The 20,326-nt window shown below is 35.6% G+C and overlaps 1 protein-coding gene across 4 annotated transcripts in view; it reads right to left on the bottom strand.

Annotated features, from left to right (window-relative positions):
* TRAPPC8 (trafficking protein particle complex subunit 8) overlaps positions 1 to 20,326 on the bottom strand; it is a 70,045-nt gene that overhangs the window by 37,998 nt on the left and 11,721 nt on the right. For 2 of the 4 annotated variants that reach the window (XM_079784229.1, XM_079784231.1), the window contains 9 exons: positions 17,131 to 17,220; positions 15,913 to 16,087; positions 13,754 to 13,907; positions 11,297 to 11,390; positions 10,441 to 10,700; positions 9,974 to 10,089; positions 9,114 to 9,264; positions 6,385 to 6,485; positions 4,773 to 4,878 (listed from right to left, as the gene is read on the bottom strand). In XM_079784229.1, coding sequence (XP_079640355.1) covers positions 4,773 to 4,878; positions 6,385 to 6,485; positions 9,114 to 9,264; positions 9,974 to 10,089; positions 10,441 to 10,700; positions 11,297 to 11,390; positions 13,754 to 13,907; positions 15,913 to 16,087; positions 17,131 to 17,220 — 1,247 coding nt within the window. The remainder of the gene's footprint in view (positions 1 to 4,772; positions 4,879 to 6,384; positions 6,486 to 9,113; positions 9,265 to 9,973; positions 10,090 to 10,440; positions 10,701 to 11,296; positions 11,391 to 13,753; positions 13,908 to 15,912; positions 16,088 to 17,130; positions 17,221 to 20,326) is intronic. The other 2 variants (XM_079784230.1, XM_079784232.1) reach the window with 1 other exon arrangement.

The raw sequence follows: 20,326 nt of genomic DNA, 5'->3' as shown, positions 1-20,326 counted from the left end.
ACACACATTCAGAATAAATACATATTTTTAAATTGCCAGAGAAACTTCATTAAATTGCAAAATTTGGATGGGCAGCAATCTGGACATTCTGATTAATATAAGGATATGCCACAGATATCTTTGATAGTGTGTAAATGATTCTAATATGTAATCCAGATGAGAACTAGCACAGTAAACCCTCCGCGTTCTCAAATTTAACCCTCAAGGACTGACCAATTTAGGAGAGACCTGGAAGCCCATGGCATGTATTAATTTAGCTAAAACAAAATTTGACTCTTGTATCCAGAAAGCTGTTGTCTGAGAAAGCATGAATTTTCAGGTCTGAATAACTACATTCATATCTCACTGCAGCTTAGTTCTGCTAGCCCATCTCTTTCAGTGACACCTCAAGAAGAAAAAAACACTGCTTTGAAACACACAAAAAAAGCCCTGAAAAGAATGACAACTGCCATGAATGTTTTTGAAAGGAAAATGAAAGAATTTTAGTGATAGTTTTATTTAGAAAGAAGCTATAAGTGAGTTGAAGAAGAATATTTTATTTTCTGTAGTTCATGATATGACAAGCCTATTATATATACTAGAGGCCCGGTGCACGAAATACGTGCACAGGGGGAGGGGGTCCCTCAGCCCAACCTGCACCCTCTCCAATCTGGGACCCCTTGAGGGATGTCTGGCTGCCTGTTTAGCATCGGGCCTAAATGGGCAGTCAGACATCCCTCTCACAATCCAGGATTGCTGGCTCCCAACTGCTCGCCTGCCTGCCTTCCTGATTGCCCCTAACTGCTTCTGCCTGCCAGCCTGATCACCCCCTAACCACTCCGCTGCCAGCCTGGTTGATGCGTAACTGCTCTCCTGCCGGCCTGGTTGCCCCTAACTGTCCTCCTCTGTAGGTCTGGTCACCCCTAACTGCCCTCCCCTGCAGGCCTGGTCACCCCTAACTGCCCTCCCCTGCAGGCCTGGTCACCCCTAACTGCCCTCCCCTGCAGGCCTGGTCACCCCTAACTGCCCTCCCCTGCATGCCTGGTGCCCCCCAACTGCCCTTCCCTGCAGGCCCGGTCACCCCCAACTTCCCTCCTCTGCCCACCTGGTCACCCCTAACTGCCCTCCCCTGCAGGCTTGATCACCCCCAACTGCCCTACCTTGCAGACCTGGTCCCTCCCAACTGCCCTCCCCTGCTGGCCATCTTGTTGGTGGCCATCTTGTGTCCATATGGGGGCAGCCATCTTGTGTGTTGGAGTGATGGGCAATCTGCATATTACTTTTATTAGATAGGACAGAGGCCTGGTGCATGAGTAGGGGCCAGCTGGTTTGCCCAGAAGGGTGTCCCAGATCAGGGTGGGGGTTTCCTTAGGGCGTGGGGCGGCCTGGGCAAAGGGCCTGTGGTGGTTTGCAGGCCGGCCACGCCCCCCGGCGACCCAAGCGGAGGCCCTGGTATCTGGGATTTATCTATCTTCTACAATTGAAACTTTGTAGCGTGGAGTGGAGCCAAGCCTCCTGCTTGCTCTGTGGTGGCAGGCATTTCTGTTGCTATTTATCTATCTTCTATAATTGAAACTTTGTAACCTTAAGCAGAGGCCTGGCCGGCCAGGTGTGCTGAAAGCTTGGCTTCCTCCATCACCACGGGCAACCCTAGCCTCCTGCTCTCTCTAGCTCCGTGGCTGCCGCCATTTCTGTTGGGATTTATCTTCTATAATTGAAACTTTGTAGCCTTGAGTAGAGGCCTCCGCCAGCCAGGGTGTGCAGAAAGCTTGGCTTCCTCCATTGCCAGGGAGACCCAAGCCTCCCTCCTGCTTGCTCAGTGGCCACAGACATCTTGGTTGGGGTTAATTTGCATACTAGCTTCTTGATTGGCTGGTGGGGCATGGCTTGTGGGTGTAGCGGAGTGGTTAATTTGCATATTACTCTTTTATTAGATGAGGAACTAAGGGAAAAAAAAAACCCTGTGATACCACTTTAACAAGAACTCTAGCTTATAAACTTTGCCCACAACCAAGAGATAATTTTAACAAAAACTGAAAGGGCAACGTTAACTTAAATTATGAAGATAAATATAGGGGGAAATCATCTAAGCTAAAGGCGTGAATAAACACTTCCACCAGCTACACAAGCTTAACTGAAATCAGCTCCCAAGGATGGCTTAAGATTTTTTTCTTCACACAATTGTGAGCTTACCAGGAAATGTGCTACCAGCTGATCAATTTAACACAGGACAGTTCCTCCCAAGCTGGAGAAATTTATAAAAACCGTTGCTATTTCTCCCTGGGAAACTGATTTAAGGTCTTTAGATACAGTAGTAGACAAAAAGAGCTTTAAGACTAGAATAAATGTTCAACACAGAAACACAGACACAAGCAGAGGAAAAGCATCCCTTCTTAAACAGCAAATGCAGGCCCACGATCCTCTGTGGTGGTGAATGCGGCATGCTTTGTCTTTAAGCTGGGATGCTCTGCCACGCTGAGAACAACACAAGTATAAGATCCACTTGCCCATCCACTTGCAGTCCAAAATATAAAGTCAGAGCACAACTCTTCCCAGGCCTCACAGCTGTCTTTTGCTCTAATGGCATTAGCAAATTCTAACAAGCACAATTCATAAATGTCAAGAGTATGTAACGCAGTTCCCTATCCTCAAGACGAGGGAACTTTTTACGATATTATGCAGCCCTCCTAGTTAATGAAATACATACAATAAACACAAATTATTAGTTAAAATTTAACATAACTTTATATGCATTATGTCTAGAAGTCTTTACTTTCAAAACTGCCTCAAAGAAATATCTGAAAGGTACAGAAGAAAAGGCCAGAGAATCACAATTCCTGGAGAAATAGAGCCACACATCACCCCAAAGTAGTAAATAACAATGATAAATTTGCTAGAATTTATGACAAAATAAATCACCCAAGTTTGAAAAAGGTGAAAGCAAAGAGATGGAAAGGAAAAGAGAACAAGGACAGAAAATTACAAGGTTACAATGCAGACTGAAGAATTTGCTCTAAAAAAATTTTATTCAAGCTCCTAAACCATAAGTTCCTTTTCTATTCACTGAGGATCCCTAGGTTGAAAACAACAGCAACATATACAAACCCAAGTTAAGATTGCTAACTATAATACAGAACATCAACAGACCCAGGAGCCTATATTCAGCTCTATCAAATAGTTTATGTCTGGCAACAGTTCATATTGGTCAGTGTTCATGCGGAATCAATTATTAAACATTTTGAATATCATCTCTTAACCTAATTAGTTACATCATACAGAAACCTTTTGAGAACAATTAAGGTTCAGTTCAACAAACATTTGTAAATCATATACCATGTGCCAAGCCCTGTGTCAGGTACTAAGGATAAAAACAGAGAAGGTAGCACAGTCCCCTACTATCAAAAGCTCATAGCTTAAATGTAATATGACAAGTCAGGTCTCACAGCACTATAAGAGAGGGCATGACAGAGACACTTAGGACAACCTGGTGTACTGCAGATGACTGTATGAAGGTCATAACAGAAAAAGGGCCAGGAGAAGGACATTAAGGAGATGAAACAAGACATTAGGAGGGATTTTTTTAAAGGGAGAGATAAGTATAATATTTGTATATAAAAAAATACATATTTAAGAAGTTAACCACCCCCCACCCCCACCCCCAATTGTGTTACTAACAGGTAAGAGAATATCTCAACTAGTTTCAAAACCTTAAGCAAATGAGAAGCTACCTGGTTATGACAATTTAAGATTACGATCTATAAGGTAAGAAAGTTTATGTGGTTACTCACTGATATGTCAACTTAAAAGACAGGTCTAAAAGGCAGTTGGCCATACAAATCTAAAACTCAAGAAGTCAGGGCTGGAGACAGATTTGAGAGTGAAAATCCTGCCTATGAACAAATCACCCCCAAAATATATAGTGTGAAAAGTACAGAATGGTCCTAAAAGTAAAATCATAGTGTATAGCCCTGGCCGGGTGGCTCAGTTGATTGGAGCATCATCCCATATACCAGGTTACTGGTTCAATCCCCAGTCGGGGAGCAATTGATGGATGTTTGTCTCTCATACTGATGTTTCTCTCAATCCGCCCCCCCCCCCTTTCTTCTCTCTCTAAAAATCAATAAAAACATATCCTCGGGTGATGATAATAAAGAAATAAAATAAGTAAAATAAATAAAACCGTAGTGTACATTACATTAAAATTTAAGGAACAAAGGAGGTGTTTGATTTTGTTCTTCTGTTCTTAAGCGCGTTCATCTAAAAAATGTGTCTTTAACCATACTTTTAAAGAAATTACTATCATTCTTTACAAGTTTGTAGGCAATGCAACTTAATAATGTTATAAATCTTTAATGGCAACTATAAATGGATTACTTTTTCTCTTGAAATATTCATATAGATTTTTTAAATGCTTATGGTGACTTTTTTTAAAGGTCATACTACTAAAATAAGATTAAAAATTCCTGAGTTATCACTCTTTTAAGTATCAATTTTACATGAGGAATGATGCACATGCTTGTTTAATTGTTGTTATGCATGGGTCACAACCTAATTCATAGAAGATGTACAACATGTTTGTGGTTAATAATGATGTAGACTTAAATCTATAAATAAAATCAGTCTATAAAATATTGCATGTAAAATTTATTCAAATAACTAAAGTAGCCATGTTATAAATTCCCAAAGAGAGATTCCCCTCTAATTTTGTTTGGCACACCCTCAAACAAAAAGGGACACTTACTAAAAATTATGAAATAACACTAATTAAAACAAATACTACACAGTTTCAGTACCTCACTGGTCAACCGTATTAGAAGAGCTGCAGCCTCTGAATATTTGCTTTGGCTTTTTAAGATTTCAGCACTAAGCAATACACATCTTTCAGCCAATACCATATTCCTAAAAAAAAGGCAAGAAAAATATAATTAGCACTACAATATCTTTATACATCATAGTAACTATGTGTTCAACAAAAGTTTCCAATTCTAGTTTTCAAGTAAAAAGAAATCCATGTCCTTATTTTCCACTTACCAAAAAAGTTAAAAAATAAACACTCCTAAGAATTCTCATAACTATTCAAAGCTTTTCATCATGTAATTTTGTGGTAAAAATACTAAGTAAAGTCACATTTCCAGTGTGCAAAGAGCTAGGACTTATCTGGTATCTGTAAGCCAGCAGCTACTTAACAAATAAAACTTGCTCTGAACAGAAATGAATACAAACTTTTCACTCTTTTAATTCTGGCTCCCTTTGCTACCTCACTCTCCTAGTTCTTTTTCACAGTCTCCTTCAATCCTTCCTCTCACAGAAAGCTGTATCTCCTGCCAGAATCTCCAAATCTATTCTCAAATAGATTACATAAGGTATAATAGGTAAAATTCAATATTGGCCCCACCATTTACTAGCTGTGTGCCCTTGGGAAAGTTAAACTCTTCAGTTTCAGTCTTCTCAATTGTAAAGTACAGATAATAATAGTACCATTTTATAGGCTTAAGATTAAATGAGCATGTAAACTATTTTGGCATAGTAGCAAATGCTGAACACTCAATAAATGCCAATTATTATTATTAGTGTTGTGCTGTAAATATAACACCATAACTAGTACTACTTATACTTCAACATTATAAGACAACCCATGCATGCTACATAGAAAAGTCAGATTAATCTTCCTGAAAAACAACTTTTATTATGTCAAGGCTGTACTCAAATATTCAGTAACTTCCCATTTACTACTACTTAACTCTTACCTACAGCTTAATAGAGGGTTGAGGCTCCCCACACGGATTTTCTCTCAAACCATCTTTCCACATGTCGCACCCAATACTTTTAATACTCTCAAACCCCCTACCCTCGCCACGGCTCTATTCCCTTTCTCTAGGTAGGCAGCATCCAAATCATCATTCCTAACAATCACAATTTCTGAATTGTCTTTATGTCCATCAAATCCCAAACCACCTTTCTTTCAAGGTCTATTCCCCAAACATCCCATGAAACTCCCTGCCTAATTCTGGACCAGCTCATTGTCTCATTAAAGTAATGAGTTCTAACAGTTCTCATGATGTGTACAAAACGTTTCTCATTTCCTTCCCTGGACTATTATTTGTTTGTGTTTTGCCTATTTAACAATGAAAGTTCAAAATGGCTAATTCCTGGTTTAACAGCGGTTAAGGTTAGATGTTCCCACAATACAAATCACCCTCAATATTACATGTAACCTCAACATTACACATAACAAATTCCTAAGCACAAATCCAAATAAAATAGGAAACACTAGTTTTAGATTACCTCATCTTGTCTCTGACTACATTAACTTGCATGGGAAACACAGAACAACTTATATTCAATAACAATGTGAATGCCAACTTACTTCTAAAGGGAAAGAACATAAATATTCTAGTCACCTACTTGCAGATATCCCTGTATGTCTGGATTGCTGTATCCATGTAATGTGCAGGGTATGGCCTCGCTGCTCCTTGCTGAAGAAAAGCTGACACTGCTGCCATTTCCTGGAGGAAAAGACATTATTTACACTATTTCAAAAATGCTTGTGGTTCAGCATTCACATGTTTTAAGAGGACTGTCCCAACATTATTTTTCCCCAAGGCCTATTACTTTTAGGGCAGCTTTTACAGACTACAAGGATTTTTACGCATGCATACATTATGTTATAGTAGATAAGCCTTTATTTTCCAGTGCTGAACTACTTTCTCTCATATAACTACTATTAATATCTTCATCTAAATGGCTCAAATGCAGTATTTATCATACTACAGATAAAAAATGAAAAAACTTAAGTGCCATAAAATCGTAGAAATTTTTGCCATATCTTTAGAAGATTTTATCTCCATACAAATATTAAATTTGCAGGTACATTATGTAAAATTTAATAACTGTATATTTAAACCTATGTTATATTAATGAAATGACATTCAGTATGTGTGATTTCATTATCAGCTTACATGGTATGACTGTAATAGAAAAATCAGATGTCTAACCAAGAATAGTTCACATAATTTTTTAAAACACTTGAACATGAAAATTTTCTGTTCCTGAACAAGTTGGTCAAAAAGTTAGTTGACTTTTTCATTGAAAAGTATTACAGAAATAAAAGGGAAGAGTAATATAATTTTGATATTTTAGCTTCACATTTTTAAATTACCCATTTTAGTTTTATATATACATAGCATTAAAAAATACAAAACAGAAGCAATTAAACAAGTGTCTACATGATAACGACCCAATGGAGTATTTTGAGTTCTTATACAGTTTGTTCTTCACACTTTTGTTTAAAAGCTTACATGTTTTAAAGAAGATTCAGTAGAAAGCAACAATGCTAGTTTTACTCTTTTCCAGGCACAGGAAGCAAATTATATTTTTTTTTTTTAAAAAAAACAACTTTTCAAAAATACAAAAAGGTGATAACAAGTATAGAAAATTCTTTCTAAAACACCAATTACTCACATTGTACCATAGATGCTACAATGCTGACAGCTTATTACATACAAGGAGGTATGCTAAGCACCTTATATGCCTTATACCTTATTGAATCCTGTGCCATTAGGATTCATATTTTATAGACAAGAAAACCGAAGCTTACAAATACTCAATAATTTGCATAAGAGAACAGTCTGTCTTACATCAAAGCTTACACCAATTTATAGTCTTACATCAGGGGAAAAAAAAAACATTTCAAGCAATTTTAAAAGACTATTCAAGAAGTCCAAAATAAAAGCATCTTCTAAAAAAAGGAAACTTTACACTTTGAATATAGGAACTGAAATTGGAATCAAATTTTGAAAACATACAGAAAAATTAGGTGTTAATCAAAACTAAGAAATGAATCTTTACATACTACCACTAGAGGCCCGGTGCACGAAATTCGTGCATGAGGGAGGGGGGGGGGAGGTGTCCCTCAGCCCAGCCTGCACCTTCTCCAATCTGGGATCCCTCTCACAATCCAGGACTGCTGGCTCCCAACTTCTCACCTGCCTGCCTTCCTGATTGTCCCTAACCACTTTTGCCTGCCAGCCTGATCACCCCCTAACCACTGCCCTGCCAGCCTGATTGACGCCTAACTGCTCCCCTGCCAGCCTGTTTGCCCCCAACTTCCTTCTTCTGCCGACCTGGTCACCCCTAACTGCCCTCCCCTGCAGGCTTGATTGCCCCCAACTGCCCTCCCTTGCAGGCCTGGTCCCTCCCAATTGCCCTCCCCTGCTGGCCATCTTGTGTCCACATGGGGGCAGGATCTTTGACCACATGGGGGCAGCCATATTGTGTTGGAGTGATGGTCAATCTGCATATTACTCCTTTATTAGATAGGAAAAAGGCCTGGTGCATGGGTGGGGGCCAGCTGGTTTACCCAGAAGGGTGTCCCGGATCAGGGTGGGGTTCCCTTGGGGCATGGGGCAGCCTGGGTGAGGGGCCTGTGGTGATTTGCAGGCCGGCCACGCTCCCCGGTGACCCAAGCAGAGGCCCTGGTATCTGGGGTTTATTTATCTTCTACAATTGAAACTTTGTAGCCTGGAGCAAAGCCAAGCCTTCTGCTTGCTCCGTGGCTGCCGCCATTTCTGTTTGGATTTGTTTACCTTCTATAATTGAAACTTTGTAGCCTTAAGCGGAGGCCTGGGCCGGCCAGGGCAGGTTGAAAGCTTGGCTTCCGTGGTCGCCAGGAGCAACCCTAGCCTGCTCTCTCCAGCTCCGTGGCTGCCGCCATTTTTCTTGGGATTTATCTTCTATAATTGAAACTTTGTATTCTTGAGTGGAGGCCTGGGCCCACCAGGGTATGTGGAAAGCTTGGCTTCCTCTATTGCTGGGGAAACCCAAGCCTCCCTCCTGCTGTGGCGGCAGCCATTTGGGTTGGGATTAATTTGCATACTTGCACTGATTGGCTGGTGGGCATGGCTGGTGGGTGTAGCGGAGTGATGGTTCATTTGCATATTGCTCTTTTATTAGGTAGGGTGTTTAAAAGCACTAGCTTGAGGAAAATCCATCAATTCAGCTAAACTAATTCAAAACCCATAAAGCATTGTATGCTCTTTGAATACAACTTTATCCCTAGGTATTTTGTTTGCCATTTCATTAGCAGAAATGTCTACATCTTATGGTAGCGGAAGTAAATTATATAGAATACCAACCAAGGCACCAGCTGCATAAAGCATTGCTTGATCATTAAGAAAATCCTTCTTTGCAGTATGATAGCAACTGTAAGCCAGGTCATAATGCTGCACCAAGAAACATAAGTCAGCCATTTTCCTGATTTGAAGCTCTGGTGCTTCTGGTGGATACCTATAAATACAAAATATGGTAAGAAAGTAATTTGTGATTTATGACCCATACACCACTAAGTATTATCAAATGTTTAACAGCTGCTTAACTGCCCAGAACATTGTAAAAACCGATCATGTTTTACAAAAATCCTATCTTCAAGGAAAGAGTGTCATGTCTCAAAGATATCTGGAACTATAGTTAAATATATATTTAAATAATTTATAACCCTATACTGAGAACTTCTCAACAACAGGCAAGCACTTTCTCCATGGTCAAATTATGAAGGAAATAGTTAATTCCAGTTTTATATACAACCAGGAAAAAAATTTAAATCCAAAACGTGCTTTTACTTTACCTTAAAACAGTATCTTATATTAAATAAAATTTTCTAAGTACAGGCTGTCTTAGAATCACAAGACCACAATATTTTAACATAAAAGAATCATTAATGAGCACCTAATCTTACAGCACCTTTTTACAAATAGGAAAACAGAACCAACGTAAAGTGACTCCGTTATCTTCTTTATTTTTAGACATCCAATTACTTAAAAGTTTTTAATTAATGGAATTTACCTACAGTCACTGTTCTTACCTACCTGAATTTGATCAATGTGAAAGTAAGAAAGTGAAAAAATAGTCATTTTTTACAGGCTATCATATAGTCAAACACTAGTAAGAGTTAAACACGGGGGGGGGGGGGGGGGGGGGGGGATATTATTTCACTCACAGCAATCCAGATGTATTTTTCAGCTCATTTATGCTCTTTTCTGGAACTTTACTGCCACTAAACCATTTTTTAGTTGCAGAAAATAGAGACCGACTCAAACCTTTTCTTGATATAAGCTAAGAGAAAAGATTAAAAACATTGACAAATATGAGAATTTAATATTTTTATTTTATATACAAAAGAAAAAACTCTAAATAAGTAAAAAGCTTCAATAGTGAGCAAATGTTTATTTTTAACAACACTGATTTTTTTTTTTTAATTGTCGAATATGCTGAAAAACCCCTAGTGAAAATGATTTAACAGAATTTCATTAGGGATAGTAATGTTACTAAAACCTAATATTGGTTTTTCCTTAAAAAAAAAAAAAAAACATTTTAAATACTTTAAAAAACTTATACTATTATATTCTGAAGTGTACTATGTACTGAAAATTTTAAAATATTAATATAAAAAAAATCAAATCTTACCTGATCATTTAATTGCCGAATTGTTTTCTCTATATGTGGCAAAAGGCCCCGAAATGTGAATTCTTGTACAAACTGTCGAATTCTATCATGATCAGTAAGGGTTAAGCATGCACCATGAATAATTCCAGGATTTGCTTTCTTTGTTTCATGTAATGATGAGGCAGATTTTACATGATCTGGGCCATCAATGTTGTTCGAAGGGTCACTAGATGAGTCCAATTGAAGTGGGTGGGCTCTAAAGTTATTTGGTAAGCCATCTACTGAAAAACAGACCTTTCTTTTACTCTCAGTATGTAAAAATATTACTATCATACTGTTAAAGAAAAGAAAGGATGTAGGAATCCTTTATTTTTCTGTATATCTTAGACATCTATGGTACAATAACATTAATATTTTCCCCTTTAAAATTACAAGGCTTGGGTTATTACTTGTTACACATAATAGAAATTTTAAAAGTCATGTAAATAAATTAAGAAAAATTCAGTTTTTAATTATTTTCAAGTTGCAAAACTAAGCAATAAGAAATATTATAATAAAAAATTGTAAAGCTACCCCTATTACCAAAACTATAATTTAAAATATAAAAAGAAACCCTCAAAATCATGTTAATTTTGGAAATAATTCATGCTGCACATATCTCCCCTTGCTTTCCATAAATTTTTGAGAAATGTAGTACTTAGAAAATTTAAATGTCAAATAAAAACAATCTCAACAAAATCTTCAGAAGAAAACCTAACCTGTAGATTATCTTTATTATTAATATTTCTCCTATCTTTAATCTATAAAGTTTAGCATGTTTTGACAACAGTGCATATATTCAATTAAAAAGAGAAATTTACAGAAAGGGTATCAAGACCTTTGACTTCGTTATCTAATCCATCCAATGAAAGCAAGTTACTATCAGAATTCTTATTTGAAGATATAGTACAAGGGCCATCCTCATATGATTCCTATCAAAACAAAATAAAAAGCATTAGCACTTACACTTAATCATTTTAAGATAACTCTAAATCCATTAACATATATGGCTGCTCTGCTTCATTTATTTGCTACAGCAGGACTCTTCTTCCAATCCTCCAAATTCTTAACTTTTTTCTACGCATCTTTTTCTAGCACTCCAGTCCACACCTACTATATTCTTAAATTTCCTTCCACATTCAATCTAATCTACTACCCTGATTCTTCTGGATTCAAATGATCTCTATCCCAGTTTATCTGTGTATAAATGATGGGTACAAGCCAATATGAATATCTGTATATGCATCTAAGTAAGGAATAACAGCAAAAGAAATGTACTATTAAAGTCAAGCCAGGGGAAAAAGAGATGGCATGGAACCTCCTGGTCATGAACCCAGTGTTAATAGGTTGAAATGCATACTGAACATATCAAAATGTTTTAGAAAAATATCCAATGCAATGCTTATTTGAACAAATACACTGTTTCCTCAATCAACGAAGAAAACAAACTAAAAATACTCAGTGTAGTCAATCAGACCAGTAAGTTTGAGGTATTATTCCAAATCCTATATAAAATAGAATTTAATAAAGGGAAAGTGATCATGACAAAAAACAGTCTAAACCCTTTAAGAAAAATTTGAAAAAGACTTGGTATATTTAGCCTGGAAAAATATAGAAGGGGACATGAACGCCATTCTCCGATATTTTGAAAGTTGTCTTAACAGAAAATTTATAGTCCTCACAGGACAAATTAGTACGAACAAATGGAGAAAATTTTTGGTTGACCCTCACTCAAGGTGTTCATAGATGGAAAGGGTCACGTGGGAAGATAGTGAGCAATGTAACTGAGGTCATTCATAGGTTCAAAGGAAATTAAAGCATTAGAAAACAGGGGTTAGGTTCGGTAACCTTTAAACTATCCTCCAAGGACCTCTAGGGTTATCAGCTATAGAATTGTTGATACTTCTGGTTTTGTGTTAAAAGTTCTCAAACTGAACAGTCTCAACCTTAGATACTGGGCTCTAAACTAAATATTCCACTACTATTCCTATTCTGAGTGTGGCCTTAGGACCATTTTAAAACACAGAGCCCCTTCACATCTAACTGGTTCTTTTTTTCTCACCTTTCCCCAGCATTATCTTAAAGAAGTCAGTAATCATCTCAATATTGCAAATATCAGTACAGAACTATATGTGGATCACAATTTCCATATATATAGAAAAGTAGGGCAAATAAACAGATTACTAAATATTTACAGATCTAAAGTTACATAAACTTTATAATTGGTATTTTTTAAAATATCACATAAAGAGAATACAATGTTAATTATACAAAACAAAAATATTTTCCATTTACTTAAGAAATCCTACTTCTAAACAAAAACCAGTCAACTCTGGATTATCTGAAATAATCTTAGGAACTTGTCATTTGACTATTTACTACCAAGTGGCAGACAATGCTTTCTCAACAGTGCGTTGCCCGGTGGGTGTAGCTCAGGGGCCTGAGCGTAGTCCTATGCCCCAAGAGGTCACCAGTTAAATTCCGGGTCATGGCACAGGCACAGGCACAGGCTGCGGATCGATGCCTAACAGCAGTTGTGCAGGAGGAAGCCTATCGATGTTTCTATCTCATCAATATTTCTCACTCTCCCCCTCGAATTCCTCTCTCTCTTTAAAAAAAAAAAAAAAAAAAAAATCAATAAAAACATATTTTTTTAGAAAGTTTGACAGTGTGAAACTGTATATCAACCCATTTCAGACAACAGTTAACATTAGTATGGAACTCTAGATTAAGAAAGTAGATTAGGAAGAAACAACACTTCCTGAAAACTCCAAGGAAAGGAATCACAGAAAAGTTATGGAAAAAAGCCCACCCACCACCTAAAAAAAGTATGAGCTCTAAAAGGTGGCCATAAGAATAGCATATTGAAAATGAAGGAATTCAACCCCACAGCATGTGAATAATAAAGAATTGACTGTAAAAAAAAAAAAAAAAAAAAAAAGAATTGACTGTAAGCATTCATAATGAATTAAATGTACAAGTCAAAAATTCTAGCCAACTTAATTCAATTCTCAATGTATAAGTCACTTTTCATCTTTTCAGGAAAAAAGATCAATTAACATTGATATTATGTGCCTGAAAGGAGAAACATAGGGATTATTATTAGTTAAAAATAGCTTTGAACCAGTGATTTAAGAGTTCACATAGTGATGAATGAAAGCTAGCCAGATTCCAAAATAAATATTATTAATTCTATTAGTTAAACTAAGATACAAAAAATTCTACAGATACCATTATGTCATAAAACTGAAATAGAGCTTTTATGGTTTGCTTCATTGTTGTTTTCTACATATACCTGGTTTTGAATACTATTTTTCTGAAGATACTGACTCCAAGGATCTGGTATCTGTTCATCTGATGCTTGATTAGATGTTCGAGAATTAATTTTAAGTAAATAGCAACCCTGAGTTCCATATTTCTGTTTCATTTCTTCATAAATGGATTCAGCTCTAAATTAAAAAATGAAAAACAACAAGTAAGTACTTAGCAGACTTTAGGCAATAAAAGATACTAAAATAATTTTTAAATGATGTAAAAATAATCCCCTAAAAAGGCAGAACAGAAAATTAGAGATAGACTAATTTTCAAATGAAAACAAAGATAATGATCTTAACTGAAATTCATCTAGCTTGGATAAAGCAGGGTTTCCAAAGTGTGTTTCATGGAATAAAATTTTGCAAGCTACTCCTATGTTACTCAAAAAGAGTTCTGGTGGTCAAACTAGTTTGGGGAATTACAGTAAACAGTTTTTTTGCAGCAAACCATCTCTAAGTCTTCCATTTGTTAATGTGCACTATGAATTTACAAAGAGCAGCAAACAGTACTGTAACTCTTTCAACTCTGAGGATTTCAAGAAATATGACTTTGGGAAATTCTATCTTAGAGAACAGACATTTATAAAAAAAACTAAGTGCTAAAATAGAAAAGTACAGTACCCCACACTTACAAAACATCTTAAGCTGCCAATTTACCCTTCACTTAGCTGTCTCCAAAGGGACACAGTATAGAAGAGGAAAGAGAAAACTCAAGAAGAGCAGCCATAGAATTTATTACATAAAATCATTCAATTTTTCTTGCAAAATTTATAATAGTTATATCCATGAGCTGTATATCAGATGTAACAAAAAGCATTTTGATTTCCATACTTTATATTAACTAAACCTCCTCACTGGTGGGAAATAAAATAATTCAAATGACAAAACAGCCTAAGAAGCAAACAGTATATTCTGATGGAAAATGAAATTTTGGTACTTAGAGCTAATCTAGTTTAAATAGGTACTTTTTTTAGTCAATCAGTCATCTGGTGAAAAAAAAAAGTTCTGGAAAATCTTATATATCATGTTCAAATTGCTAATACTATGCAAATAACAAGCCTAGCGTACAATGAAACCATAGTGCATACTATAAAATTAAGGCTAGAATAGTTATAAATTTCTATAAACACAGATATAAGGATACATGCATGTACATATACTCAAGTACAATAAACTAACCTTCTGCTCGATTTACCAATGATACTGCTAAACATGTGAATCACTAATCTAATACCTGAACTACCACTTAAATGTCCTAGAAGATACATAACATATTTAACTGACAGAAACTAATCTTAACAACCAGTTCAAGATTATTTCTATTCTTTATCCTACAGGCTACAGAGTATTTATGATTTCAAAGATTAGTAATCCTCAAAATAATTCTTTGGTTCTATAGAGAAAAATTTATTAAAAAGATGGCTTGTGCTCAAAATAAGGGCAAGAAATAATTACTCAACTGCATATTATAAATGTCACTGTGACATCAGAAAAGTGAGAAACAAAAGATTTGGTACACATCTTAAACCAAGAGTCAAAGTCAACTCCATAAGTAAAATTGCTTTTAATGCTATCTTATTTTTTAAGACATTTTTAAAGATATGTTATTCAGTTATCTGAAAGATAAAAGGACTACAGCAAATCACTAATAATAAATAGTACAGGAAACATAAGGAAGAAATGTTCGGATGTTTCTGAGGTTGTGAAAAACATCAAGGCTAAAAATATAAAGTGCCAAGAGAGTGAAGAGTGAAAAATGAAGTGCCTATAAGCAACAGCCAGGAAGTGAAAAGTCAGATGAAAACTGGGAAGGAAAAAAAGAGAGAAAATGAGAGAGAATTTTATATAAAGTAAGAAATAACACCTTAGACCTATAGGTATAAAATGGCAAGCACTTGTGTACAATGATTATGCTAACAGAGATTCACAGTGAAAGAAAAGTTTGGGTAAGCATATGAAATCCAACATAAAATGATTCAGCTATTAACTATAACTCTGAAATAAAAGATATAGTTATGTTTTTTTTACTCAATTCTTACTTTCACAGATGAAAAATATACCTAAAATTTAAATAAACCATGTTCAAATTAAAGTTATATTATTTAAAAGAAAATCTCTCAATTAACAATGGAAAGCTTACCTCTGTTCATCTCCTGCACTTACATCGTATAAGAGGACATAATATTTAAGTGTATTTGGTATAAACCACTTGGGGTAGGAATAGTCATTATTGTGCTGAATTCGATGCTGCTCTTGTGACAACTTTCCAAACTGTTCCATAGGTTCTGCTTCACTAGACGATGCTACCAGCATACCTTATGAGCCATATTATTAAGGTAATTATCATTTACCACTCAGTGATAAAAATATCCTATTAAAAGAAACTTAGGAAGATAATTTCTCAGCCAAAAAAAATTGGTACCATAGGTTTTCACAGCAAGCACAAAATAATGTCTCCAACACTTCTATGTTATTCAAGATTCTAAATCTTAAAGATATTTTGTTGACATTGTTATGTCATTTACATATCAATATGGAAAATAAAAACGGACAATATCAAAACTGTACAACTATCAATATATCCAACAATTCTGCTGAATCTTGCTCCTTCCCATTCCATTTCCCTGCAGTTTCATACTCTATCCTACCTCTTAACTTTTCTCTGTAATCTCCATTTAAAAAACTAAAAAAACCATTAACTGTCAAAGGAGGTTAATAGCTACAAAACAGCTTACCAGTAGGGGACGCGCAGGAGGCAGCCAATCAATGTGTCTCTCTCACACCGATGTTACTTTCTCTCTCTCCTTATCCCTTCCTTTCTCTCTAAAATCATTAAAAACATATTATTTTTAAAAAGTTATTATGCATAAACCACTTGAGTTGGGGGATAAAGAAAAACAATAAGCAATCCCTCAGTATTCTTATTTTATAATCAAAAATTAATTTATTACACCAATCCCTATCTAGTATGCCACTTAACACAACAATAACGAAAACTTTTGAAGCATTATCAATTTTAAAATAATCCAGCCCTAGCTGGTTTGGCTCAGTGGATAGAGCATCGGCCTGCAGACTGAAGGGTCTGGGTTGCATTCTGGTCAAGGGCACATGTCTGGGTTATGGGCTCGGTCCCCGTAATGGGGCGTGCAGGAGGCAGCCATTCAATGATTCTCTCTCACCATTGATGTTTCTCTCTCTTTCTCCCTTTCCCTTCCCCTCTGAAATCAATAAAAATATATATTTTTAAAAATCCACATTCTCTATATCCTTTCAACAATTTTGCCTTCATATAACTATTTCTGAGATTAGTAACTTCCAAAAAATTTGATTTTAAGAGAACAAAAAGGTCAAAGGATACACGCTAAATAGTGGTTCAGAAATTCATGATCTGATGCTGGCATTGACTGAAGAAAGGTCTCTCTGTAAGCCTCAAACCATGGAGTAGTAGCTAAAATCAATCATAAACAAAACAGTTAAATTTCTCAATAGAACCAGTTTACAACAGACTAAATTTCAAGTCCATACTCCTTAAAGGCATAAGTTAGTAATTTCTAGCAATAAACAAGCATTTTCACCTGTGCTTTAATATATACGTACGTAGTATGTATATATGATAAGGCCATATACACAAATACATTCATATATGAGAGTACATACAGGGGGTGTCCCAAAGAAATGTATACATACTTTGAATAATTATAAAGGCAGTATTTATTAAAATACATTTTCATTTCAAAATGTAATAGAATCAGCTTTTAGAGTGTGTATACATTTTTTGGCACACCCTGTATATTTGCAAATATAAAATTGATTTATTCCCAAACCTACATAATAATCCCACAATTTACTTACCTATTAATGCTTTAAATATCACCTACATGAGTAAAACGATTTTAGAACTAAAGTTTTGTGTTCTTGCCACTAGTCACATTGTCATAAGTAGCTCCTTTTCATAAATGATATCATTTCAGAACACTGGTTCTTAACTGAGAGTGGCTTTAACCACCAGGAAACATTTAGCAATGTCTGGAGATACTCTGGGTTGTCACAACTGGGAGTGAGAAAGGGGTGCTACTGGCATCAAGGGAAAGAGGAATGACGCAAAACATCCTACAATAAACACAACAAGACAGTCCCCCACTTCAAAGAATTATATGGCTCAATGTCAATAGTGGCAAGGCTGACAAACACTACTTTATAATTTAATTACTTGACTATGACAGTAACAAAACCTCTTTAAATGGAATTTCAAAGCATATTTACCTTATAATCAAATATAAAAGATAGGTGTTTTCACTTTTTGAATACATGTACTGTATATTAAGCGTTTCTTAAAATATCAAATCGCTCTTGCTCCATGCTAAGCATTTTACATTACAACTATTCTAACATTTTTTTATTTGAACTTAGTCATTTCACTAGGTTTAAGTAGATTATCTAAATCACAGTATTTCTAAAAGGACATCTATTCCTAGTTTCTTATGCCAATTACCAAGTCATATTTTTTTTTGTTTGTTTCATCTTAATCACTGAAAACAGCAAATAGATTTTCTGTTTAATACTACATTAAATGAGTGGGAAGGTTGAAGAGAAAAAAGCTATTCAGCTTGACCAAATAGCATATTTCACCTGGTAGCAGACATACACAAACATTTAATTCCAAGAAATGCCGTATGAGAATAACCCATATATTGTTTAGGAGGGCTATTAGTGTAACAATTTCATGTTCACTGCTATAGGGAAAAAAAACAACATTCCCAGAAATATTATAATCTATATGAAAAGTGGCAAAAATAATGCCCGACCAGTGTTGCTCAGTAGTTGAGCATCGACCTGTGAACCAAGATTTCTGGTCAGGCCATATGCCTGGATTGCTGGCTCAATCCCTAGTAGGAGGCGTGCAGGAGGCACCCGATCGATGATTCTCATCATTGATGTTTCTCTCTCTCTCTCTCTCTCTCTCTCTCTCTCCCCCTTCTTACTCTCTGAAATCAATAAAAATATACGTATATTTCAAAATAAAGTTAAATTTTAAAAAGCAAGTATACACACACAAGTTCTTAAATTGAAATACTTTCTAAATACTGGTACAAGACACTGGATACTCACTAAGGATATGAAAAACGAGGGAAAATTTTTAAAATATGTATGGCAGAAGTGGGTTTTATCTTTTAAGAAGGTCACATTCACATTGAGAGAGTAAATTTTCCCTTCAGCCTTTTATTTCCCTAAGGGGCTAATTAAGAAGTCCTTCAGTTATTTTACATGCCAATAAATCAAGGGCATCCTTCTTTTTTTTTTTTTCAAATGACATTTCTGTAGAAAGTGGAAAACATAATAGTCTTATGTTACTGTAGAGTAACCCAAAATGTCTTCTGTTAACAAAAAGACTTCAACGTTTAGTGACAATTCTCTCCCTTTATAAATTCTCTTATACTTATTTGAGGATGAAATTAGTACTTTGCCCATACCACTTTCCTTGGAATTTCAAGAGCCAACCATGTTATCCTACCAGTTTCTCTATGCAGAATGCATTTTGCCTTGGTAAGGAAGGTTAAGGAAGGCAGCGAAGGGCCAGAAAACAACATGATGGTCTAACTCCCAGCCATCCTTCTTTGCTCCCTTTGCAGTATCAGTGATTTGGAACACAAAGTTATTACTATTCCCAACAAATGTCTAACAAGGGCTACAGCAGTGAATTAAACCTAGAGCAACGTGGGTCCTCATCCTACTGAAACCAAAAGTATTTACGTAATGACCCCAAATCTGCAGGTGAAAAATACTGAATATCCTAAATATAAGCATCACCTGTAAATCACGTATTTGCCCTTTCTAATCATTTACAAAAGCTGAAGGTGCCAGAAAACACTATCAAACTAAGAAATACTAACATATTACAAAATAATGTTGGCACTTATGACTATGCAACTTTAGATAAAACAGTAGTAGACATACCAAAACTAAATGCAGGGTGGAGCAAAAGTAGGTTTACAGCTGTGAGTACACAAAACACAGTTTATTCTTACAGTATTATTGTTATTTTCTTTGAAATGACAGAGGATATTTTTTTTTCTGATCAAGCCTCGAAATTTTATTTTTTCGAGGATATATTTTTTTAAAATATATTTAGAACATTACATAAATATTCTAAACCTAATATTTAGTTGATAAAGCAATTAATTATTATTTTCCATATGAACAACTCAACTGTAAGCCTACTTTTGCCCCACCCTGTACTAGTATATATTCAGAATAAAAATATCCTAGTAAAGGAAAGGAATTAAATAATTAAATGTAAAATACTTAATTACATAAATGTATAGCCTCAAAGTAAAGAATATTTGACATTAAACTCATTTGTAAAATGTGGCTTGTCTGAATTAAGATGTGATATAGATTTCAAAGGCAGTACCAAAAAATTAAAATTTCCAATTACACGTAGAAATAATATTTTGTATAGTCTGGATTAAGAAAAATATAGTATTAAAATTAATTTCACCTGTTTTAAGATTTTTTTTATTGACTTTTAGAGAGAGAAGGGAGCGGGAGAAACA

The sequence above is a fragment of the Cnephaeus nilssonii genome (assembly GCF_951640355.1).
Source record: "Cnephaeus nilssonii genome assembly, chromosome: 11".
NCBI lineage: Eukaryota > Metazoa > Chordata > Mammalia > Chiroptera > Vespertilionidae > Cnephaeus > Cnephaeus nilssonii.
Note: the sequence above shows the minus strand (reverse complement) of the source record. Positions and strands in the feature narration are given on the sequence as shown.